Raw genomic sequence first — 10,408 nt, 5'->3', positions numbered from 1 at the left:
ATGAATTAGGGACGGGAATACATTTCAGCTATGTAGTCTGCGGGGAGATTCATGGAGGATAACTTTATTTCAATTTAATTTTAAATGCTTTTTCTGTGATTTACCGACTTGAGTGTATGAGCAATAACAAGAAAAGAAATATCTTTTCTTGTCATTGCTCAAACCGGTGTCGAATGGAATGAATACTGGAATGGAAAAGCGTTGGAATTTGATGCGTTAGAATTTCACAGCTGTAGACTATACCCTGAGTGTAACTTAAAATCTGGTATAAGTTTCATCGCGATACGTCGCGTCGAACCCGAGATATTGCCTATGTTATACATAACTTTGTGTGTAACATAAGTTACTAGCGGACGCACGAAATTAACGCGGACGAATCCGCGGGCAAGTTTAGAAATAAAAGCTTTGACTTTGACTACATTAACTCACGTGACACAAGCAAGATTCGAACTTAGGACCTTTCGATTACAGTGGGGACTATTTCGACTAAAACTTTGTTAATTCAGATTTTTCATTTGAGTAAGTTGCCATCCGTCAAATCCCCGCTTGACTCAACTTGCATCATAACTTACACTTGTCGAAGCACTCTGTTTGATTAAGTTAAGTGCCAGGGCTTAGGGCTGTCAACCGACTGCGAAAGGAGGGTTATGTCTTTAACATTTATGTTATGGAAATGATTTTTTTGTATTAATAAAGTACATATATCTGGTCGCTAAGGCATTCAACAATGATATTATAAAGTAACTTTTTACTCTAATCCCTCAAAAACACTTGGATAAAATGTATTATTCCGGCTATATACACTATCGTTGAATTCAGACAGACGACTGAACAAACATTGCATTATCTGTACTATAATTATAAAGAGTTTGTGAGTTTGTTTGTTTGAGGCGGGTAATCTCCGAAACTACCGAAACGATTTCCAAAATTCTTTCACAATTAGAAAGGTACATTATCCAAGATTGCTATAGGCTATATTTTATCTCGAAATTCCCACGAGAGCGAAGCCCCGGGCAACATCTAGTATTATATAATATACATATAAATGAAAGCTTTTATTTACCATTACGAAAAAATAGCGTGTGGTTTCGCCACTCCACATTTCCACGTGGATGTCGTACGAGGCGACCAACGGACACAAAGTTAATAGGCAACAATTGCATTCCCAAAGAAGTGTGACGTCAGGTTGTAAAACCATAGCCAAATCTTCCCAATTTAATGTAATTCTTTACACTAAACCTGGGCTTTGGGCGTCACAGCTCCGACTGCAACCGGGAACACGCGAAGACGAAATAGGAAAAACCAGCTATGTACATCGTACTGTTTGACGATAATAGCCGCCGGCATTAAATAATATACATTTTGTAGTAAACGTAACGATTTCATAGGCGTTTCATTGACCGTAGCCGTAGCGTTCTCTGTAGCATATCGTAGCTCCATGCTACGAACCTGCGATCACTTTAACGTCTACGAGTTAGCTACAAAATTTTAAATTTACTCGCTAGCCCCTGTGGGAACACCGTACTGCCATTTCACATACAATGGAGATAGATAGCGTGTGGTTCCCGCCCCCAATAAGACTTCTCCCGTGAATGTCGTATGAGGTACCTTATATATAGCTTAACAACTGAAAGGCATTAGTTGACGACAGGCAGGCGGCCTGTTGTCACAATCTACTAAAATGAAAAGATTTTTTTTTATTCGTCGCTTCTCAGCCCCGGAAGAGAGAGAGAGTGATAGACACGACATATTTCCGCCCTAAAATACGACAACTGTATGTCCTCCCGTGGTTGTACGAGGCGATTAAATGTCGTCCGATCTGTCGGACAATGGAATTTCTTAAAGTATCAGGCCGTCAAAGCCTAGGATGGAACCGAGAACAGAACAGGCTCAAATAAAATATAAATCAGAAAATTCAGTAATTTTATTCGACCACGCCTCGAATATCCCCTTCAGGACTTCAAAAACTTAAAACCTGTATTGATCGTACATAGGCGCCATTTCACGTAAATAGGATCAGCCAATCAGGACGCGGCGGCAACAGGTGGGCGGCCATTTTGTAAATGAGAAGGCGTTATCATCAGGTGAAAGAATAGGGTAAATTTTTATTTTGGTGACTATTCGAAGGCCCTTATATTATTAGAAACACTAGTGAAAAATTTGCTGTGACAATGGTAAAGCTTTCAAAGATAACAAAAATAAAATCACATAATTTTGGACTCGTCCAAACGCACTATATTAATAATTTTGAAGAGTTCTGCCGATCTGGTGTTCTTCGAAGGTGTTTCTTATCGATGTTCTAGTAAGAAGCAATACTAATGCATTAGACTTACAGAACTTCGATTGTCGAAGCATCAGTGTCGAATATGGAATTACTACTTATGAAATCAAAATGTCAAATGAAATCAAAATTACTACTTATGAAATCCACAGTGACACTCAAAAAATTTATTGATCCCTTGTATTTAGTAAGTACTTCGACGGAGTACCTACTAATTCCTTGATTGATCCCTCATTCGCGCCGTTAATTACGTCTGGCCTCTAATATCTGTTGTAGGAGTTAAGTAAAGAAGGTCAGTTTGCACCTTTTTGCAACCAGCGATCAAAAAGGAATAACGTGTACCTGTAATAAGAAATAAAATGTCATTAACTATTTTGAAAGAATTGACGTTTACTATGCTATATTAAATCGTGATTTATATATTTATTTTGAATTTCCCTGTACCATCTCGATGGAAATTCCAAATTGAATCGAAATTATGCGTTTATAAAACCCAGTTGGCTATCATGCATACTGTATACATGAGTTGGGATGACAGAAATATATCTGGCTTCTCCTAAGATATTCGTGGATTTATTTTATGGGAGACAGAGGAGAGTGGAATGAGGAGAAAAGATCTTAAGGTAGCCACTGAAATCTACCACTGGAATCTATCTACAACAGCTGGAGGTTTCTACTAGCCACTGGAATCTATCTACAACAGCTGGAGGTTTCTAAGAATGACAATATCTTAAGATATCCATGAGAGTCATTCAATAGCGGAAGAAGAGAGACAGAAACACTTGCTTTCCGATCCACTATAATCATCCTAAAAGCAGGGCAAAGATAATTCAAAACAGAGCGACTTCTCTAGAAACTGAACATCTTTTCTCTTCAGAAATACAAGACAGCTCAAAGAAAAGAGAGAAACAGAACAACTAGAAGACAACAATTCAATTTTTTTTTTCAGATGAACTCAAAATCTAATCCTTGTGAAAAAGTTTCGAACAATTAATTCAGCTATACCTGCACATCATCAGCACTCGTCGAAAGAAAAAAAAGATAACAATATGAATAGTTCCTTTTAGAATTTCACGACAAACATTACAGAAGGTGAAATTGGTAATTCTGCTCAAAACATCAGCACTAAAAGAAAAAAGAGACTTAATTACCCACTCACCTCATCATCATCTGCTGCCTTCCGTAACCCACTGCAGGGTATAGACCTCCTTCCGTCTACGCCAACCATCTCTGTCCTGGACCATCCTTATCCAGGTGTTTTTAACCAACACATCTAGATGTGTTGGTTAAAATAATGTATAGAATAATGTATTGGCAAGTGATATGGGTGCTCTTGGTGTTAATGCCTGTGGAAACGTTCTGTGAATACCAGGAGCTGGGATATGATGATGTAGAACCCGATGAGAGTTATTATGATGAAGGTAAGAGTTGGCATTTATATAATATGGAATAATCTGAAAATGAGCTACCATGCTTATCCAGACAATGGAGTTGGACAAAAGGGCGTGAAATGTTACACTCAGGGTCTATGATGCCCATGTGTTTCCCCCTGGTAATGCAGCGTTTTTTGTCTGCTTGCGCCATTTTGACTGCTTGGTTGTGTAAAAATCTAGGCGAACTGGCAAGCAGTGTGTACCTCAATCCTAGGCTCAGATCCGTGCACAGCTAATATGCACGTATATGTGTTGCATGCTCTGTGCTGGCTCTATTCAGCTAAGTACCTACCGCATAAAATTTTCGTATAATTTTTTTTCGAAATTCCGCTTTTAGTTTTTCAACCAATCGACCATTTATTTTCAAGAATATACTTACTTACTTAAGTAGTGTACAATGGTATATATTACATTGTAGTAAGGCGTTCAAAATTTAAACTCGCTCATTTCAGAAATGATCACTTTGGCGTCCCCTTCGACCCTTCAGAGTCACACCAGAAGACGGAGGCAAGACGACTTTGGCATCAATGATACAACCATCAATGATTATGACATAACAGGTAGAATATTTTTCCTTTATTTCTACAGTTACTGTATAACGTATTTATCATTTATGGGTCAGACAAAGGACCCAAAGAAATGAGAAACTCGAGTTCATCAGTAGATAGAAGGGGTAAAAATAACATCCTGGGGTCCTCATGTGGATCAGATGGTGGGTCCAAGTGGAAAGAGGGACAGAAGAGATCTTTAAGTTGGTCGGTGGAGTTCGCCCCAGATATAGAATAGCTAATAAATATCCTTATCAATAGGTTGACATGCCCAAACAGTCCTCCTCCTGCTCCATAGATCTGAATGAAGCCATGGCAAGACAATTGCTGACAACAGCTTATAGGAAGTAACCGAAATAGATCATTTGCCATTTTAACCTAACTTGATCAAACCCGTTCTAAGAACCTTTAATATATCCTAACGATGTCGTTAATGCTGGAGGCCTACGAAGCATATAAATGACGTATTTACTTATATGTTTCGTGGTAGGCCTCCACTTTACTAACCTCCCACATCTATTTCCCATATGGTGTACGCATCGTGTAAATAAGATAGAAAGTGTGGACGCAATGACATGCTATATTTCATGGTGGCCACGGAACAGAGAAAGCAATAGTGTTCCGTGGTGTTAGCAATGACAGTTTTATTGACCTTTTCAGAGCCTGTGACGGACCCGAAGCCAACAACAGAATCATCAACGAATCCCATATTCTTTCAGTACCTTACTCCTTGGAACTTAAAGCCTATAAGAACCCTACAGCCTGTACCGTTGACTGTACCGCTACGAATTACACAAGTAAACCCTTCCTCTCTCTAACTCTAATGTAGAAGAAAGAGAGTCTCTCTCATCTTCAGCAGCGTAAAACAATCAGCGTAAAAATTAAACCTTGAATTGTTGAAGATTTGGCGACATTAACCATCTTTAGGAATGCTGTCGTTGCCTCTCAGTTGCCTAGGCTATGTGTCACTTAGTCGCCTCGTTTGAAATCCACGGGAGAATATGGAGTGGCCATATTCTAAGGCGGGATCACAAACATATAAATTTCATACTTCCTTCTAATCTTCTCTCTTTCTTACCTGATTTTTTTTCCAATTTCCTCCTCAGCCGTTAAGGGTCGGAACCCAGGTCTCGTTTCTCTACTTTTTCTTTTTCACTTCGCACGGTCTTCGGCATTGTTAGTGTTGTGTGTAGTAATAACTAATGAATATTAACAAATTGTTTACAGCTCCCAATATCAATCGAACCCATGAAGCTAAAATCAAAGGTACCCGTCATCCCACAAAGGACATCACCACGTATATTGTCTGTAACAAGAACTTTTAAATATGAACCGCTTACAGCTCATGACACATATATGATGAGTCCAAATGTAGATTATTTTAATAAATATGAAGATGCAGTACCGTTCGCCACAATAAAACCACCAATAACCTTAATGGATGTAGAAACTACGGCTATATTTACTTATTTATCTACAACTGAAGATTCATTAAGAAATGTAACTGTTACCCTTAATAAATATGATAAATACGATGACATACAAGTGACAAGAAATGAAAATGTTAAATTCCTTGAAACAAATACAAACAACAAGTTACGAGACAGCTATATTGATAACCAAATCAAAACGGAAAGTATACATGCAAATGTTAATACAACAACCTCAATTCATGAAGTGTCTACAACTGATAACGAAAACGTAGGTCGTCAGGAAACGACACCAGAAGATGTCAATGTGATTGCTCGTCAAGGAATGCCAGGAATGCCCGGAATGCCGGGGGTGCCTGGTGTGCCTGGTGTGCCTAGTGTGCCTGGTGTGCCTGGTGTGCCTGGTGTACCTGGTGTGCCGGGGGCACCGGGGATGCCCGGGATACCAGGGGCACCGGGGGTACCGGGGGTGCCGGGGGCGCCAGGAATGCCGGGGATTCCGATGATACCGAGCATGAAACCAATAATCGACATGTCGAAAATGATGCAGATTCTAACCAATCTGACAGCAAACACCACGTTGAACTTAACACAGATGTTCAATCAAAGTCTGCAGAAGTAGGTACATCATTAAATAAATAAATAAATAAATAAATAAATAAATATGACTATATTAGGACAAATCACACAGATTGAGCTAGCCTCAAAGTAAGTTCGAGACTTGTGTTACGGGATACTAACTCAACAATACTGTATTTTATAACAAATATATAGATAAACATCCAAGACCCGAGTCAATCAGAAAAAGATAATTTTCCATCATGACCCGACCGGGGATCGAACCCCGGGACCTCTCGGTTAAGAGGCAAGCACTTTACCACTGCGCCTCCGAGGTCGTCATTATTATACTCACACTAAGACTGATCCTTCGAAGACCGAAGTTAATTCCATCAATTTCTCCAATTAATTATGAATGTAATCATGCGTTAATTGCCTCCTTGACATCAATTCTACACTATTTGGGTTTGCCCTCTGCTCTCATGTTCTAAGGAAGAAGCTGAGAATGTGCTCAAATGAGAGAGTCTCGAATGCATCTGTCCTGCTTTAAGCTTATTTCTACATCCAGGTTTCCGACACGTATTTAACAGCTTAGAAGAATATTGATAGTTAAGTATGTTTCAGTTACAACGTGCCTACGTGCGCCCCAACAGGGTCTACAACCGAAACTGAAGATATGTTCGCATTTGCTGTCGTAATATCTAAGGTAAGAAAGAAGAAGTGATATAGTGGATTGTGTTGCTCATTGCATATACGAGGCGAGAGTTTCGCTCGCAAATTTGTCTATTCAAGACGATGAGCACTATTGAAGTTTTACAATAAGGTGACCCGCAAACTATTGACATGACTTGAGAGCCCCTTATGTCCCACTGCTGGGCACAGGCCTCTCTCAATCTATGCCGAATTCACTTTCTACCATCGCCTTTTCTCCAGTCATCGATTCAAGATGACATCTTGCCTTCAGATGTCCCACGCTTCATCTATCCATAGTGTTCGTGTGGTGTGTGGTTCCTATCGTTTCTGGTAAGGTCATTTAGCAAAATCAATCAGTCGTGGAAAACAATTATTGCCCAATGTTTATGTCATCTATACTAAAAAACATATAAGTAGAAAAGGATGCGGTGAAATTTGTTACGCCGCTTCATCTTTCTCTTGCGCTTTGGAAGTCGGCGGTAGACTTAGCTTTAAGAAAATGTTTGACGTCAATAAGCATTGTAATATCATCTGAAGTTGAATAATTTTGAATGTGACTTTCAGTGCTTTGTCTGCGGTTTGAAAACCCCACAAATCCCGTTCGACTCTCACTGCGCGGACGCGTTCTCCGGAGACTTCATTCCTTTAGTGCCGGTGGACTCGAAGGCCAGGTCCTCCATCTCCAGGTACAGGAAGTACTGTCGCTATATGGACGTGTGAGTAGCATCTTCTATGCAGTACCAGCGGTCCTTAACTTCCATACGAAGCACACTATCAATCAGTGAAAACCGTTAAAAAATTCGTCCGGTAGGTATATTCGGTGAGTCTATCGCGTTCAGACAGACGTGACAGGGACTCTTTTTAAGGATACTTAGTTATAACAGATGAGGTAATCATGAAATTGCTGATTTACAAATAGGAAACTAAGTATAAGGTACTACTTTCTAAAAAATTCAGAAGACCAGCGGCATGTATAAGACAAAGTAGCTTCCCGCTGTCTGTCTATTCATATTTAAAACTCCGTAACGGATTTTGATGCTGATTTCTTCATTAGATAGAGCGAGTTTTAATAACTCCCGCAGTCCAGGAGTAGTGGAGCACCCGATGGAGCCGAGGTCCCAGTTCGGGCGGTTCACGGGCGGCTGCTCCGTCCGCTGGGTGGACCTCACCGGCGTCTACACGCAGCGGACCTGCCGGAACGCCAGGCGCCCCGTCACCGGCAAGCACTTCGCGAGCAAGAGGATGGCCAAGCTGGAAATGGCTTTGACGGTAGCACTAACCTTTCACAAACGTTTATTATTCATCTGTCCTGATCACCCAACAGCTCCAGATCTTGCGCTATGGAAGATTTGAAGGCCGACGAGAAAGCGATTGGCGTTGTCATATAAGATCGAACACCGATTAAATAGTCATTCCGAATCGAAAAGACGATAGTTCCAAAGTTTATTTCGAGTATCTGTAATCAAATCTTGAAGTTAAATTTCACCTATCTCCGCTTGTCAAAGTTGAAATTTTCCACGTCGCTTCAGTTTCCATGACAATGCATTTAAGATAAGCATGACCTAATGATGCACTCAAGATCGGCTCCCGACGAGGGAGCTCCTCAATGGTTTACATACGGACAAGATCTATCTGACAAAAATAAAAGCTTGTGGCGAAAATGTAATTTTTGTAAAATAAATGCTACAAGATTTTATTTACCTACTTACTGTAACCGTAACCGACTTGGTTGGATGCGACCGACTGACTGAAACGTATTCAGTTGTACAAAAGATAGAGCAGCAGGATAAAATCAATTGTGTCTATTAAATACGTACAACCTTTTCGGGATCCAACCAAGGCGCGTCTGTTTGTGATCAAATCTATATAGAAATTAAACATTATTCATGTGGTTAACCTTACACTCGATGAGAGATGCGTTTATGCGCTCGAAACCCATCTGTGCACTCGACCGAATAGTTGTACGTTCTCTCAGGATTTGGACGACGGCTGCATCATCAGTCCAATGGCGACGCTGCTCCCACTATCCCGCGGTATCTCCCTCTACGCGCGCTTCCATGCCTGCGTGTGTACCGGCGAGTGGTGCAACAGGGCTGTGCGGAAAGAGCACTGTCTAACGAACCATAGAATTGTATCGATTCTCACAGTTTTATTAATAATTAGCTAGCTGCGGAAGTTGTTTAAAAATGTACTTTAATTTTCATAAATGGTTGTCGCGAATTGTTCATATCACACTTAAGTAGTATGACGTTGTGTAGCTGCAATACTGGCCAGCATGGATAAAAACTTTGTATGCAAGGTACATAATTATTGCTATCTATCTCTTTCATCTGTGGCTGGACCTCTCTGTAGTATATATTGTGATGTATACTATATATACAAAGGTATACCTACGGCTATACTATATATAAAGATATATGCCTTGAAAAATACATGACAAAAGGTGCGCATTCTTTTTGACATGTATTTTTTTTTAAAACGTATTCATTTATTTCGTCTTAATTGTATTTTTTGAGTCGGCTTCAACTTCAAATCATTACTCAGAAATAAAACATTCACAGGCACTTTTTCACATAAATTTTTGAATAATTTAATACCATGGGATTAGTAGGTACACCGTACAACGTACCTACTAACTCCATGTTCAATACTACTATCCCAATTCGTCAAACTTTAGCAGAAAGGCATATACATTGTTGGTTTTTCATTGCGTCTAATACATTAGTTTGTAGCCTTCATCATAATACCGATTAACCGTATCTCTGCTGTGATGTGAACAATTCGTAGCTTTAGTCAACTTTATTGTATTGGGACATACACAAAAAATATTATAAAAGTTATAGTATTCTATAATTGTAATTGTCTTGTGATTGTGATCGTGTATTGTGGTATTTTAAGTGCAAAATGTATCATGAGACGTCAATTAAGTTTAATAAAATATTACATACAATGCGTTACATTTATAATATCTAAAACAAGAAGTGGCCAAGCCGCGCGCCGGGCCCTTCTAAATCTTATGTGGCCAAGTAGAGTAGAAACTATAGATTAGAAGCAAATTTTTCGCCGAGCCAAAATTTTGGTTCTTTATTGCAAAATACAGATTTGCCACCTAATCCGATTTTTGCTTATCAGCGGTAAAATCCTAAAAATTAAAAGCCTATTCTCATTGTCTCATTTTAATTTTATTATCAAGTACCTAGGTAGGTAGTTAGGTTACTTTTATAATTAAAAATTAAAGTGCATTTGGCCTCAATCTAGCCTAGCCTGACGGAAAATAACAGTGGTGTGCCAAAGCAAAAAATCGCTTCAATGGTAGGTAATATAAGCTCAAAATGCCATGACTGGGTCCTGATCCAATCGCTACCACCGCTAGTCACTCTGTCTTGAAGATTTAAACATTCAATGACTATTAAACATCTTAATAGATAGCGAAAACATTTTTTGCCATTCAAGTAACGAATAAAT

At 39.5% G+C, this 10,408-nt stretch overlaps 1 protein-coding gene across 2 annotated transcripts; it reads left to right on the top strand.

The window, feature by feature from the left end:
• The first annotated feature begins 2,427 nt into the window (after positions 1–2,427).
• On the top strand, positions 2,428–9,893 carry LOC128681589 (uncharacterized). 2 transcript variants are annotated; one of them, XM_053765604.2, is made up of 8 exons: positions 2,428–3,702; positions 4,167–4,274; positions 4,923–5,059; positions 5,490–6,310; positions 6,875–6,956; positions 7,508–7,629; positions 8,026–8,212; positions 8,919–9,893. In XM_053765604.2, the coding sequence occupies exons 1-8, from the start codon at positions 3,576–3,578 to the stop codon at positions 9,108–9,110; spliced, it is 1,776 nt and encodes a 591-aa protein (XP_053621579.1). In that variant the 5' UTR covers positions 2,428–3,575; the 3' UTR covers positions 9,111–9,893. The 2 variants fall into 2 exon arrangements, with proteins under 2 accessions (XP_053621579.1, XP_053621578.1); XM_053765603.2 differs by having other exon boundaries at positions 7,508–7,659.
• The last annotated feature ends 515 nt before the right edge of the window (positions 9,894–10,408 follow it).

The sequence above is a fragment of the Plodia interpunctella genome, chromosome 27 (assembly GCF_027563975.2).
Source record: "Plodia interpunctella isolate USDA-ARS_2022_Savannah chromosome 27, ilPloInte3.2, whole genome shotgun sequence".
NCBI classification, from domain to species: Eukaryota; Metazoa; Arthropoda; class Insecta; order Lepidoptera; family Pyralidae; genus Plodia; species Plodia interpunctella.
Note: the sequence above shows the minus strand (reverse complement) of the source record. Positions and strands in the feature narration are given on the sequence as shown.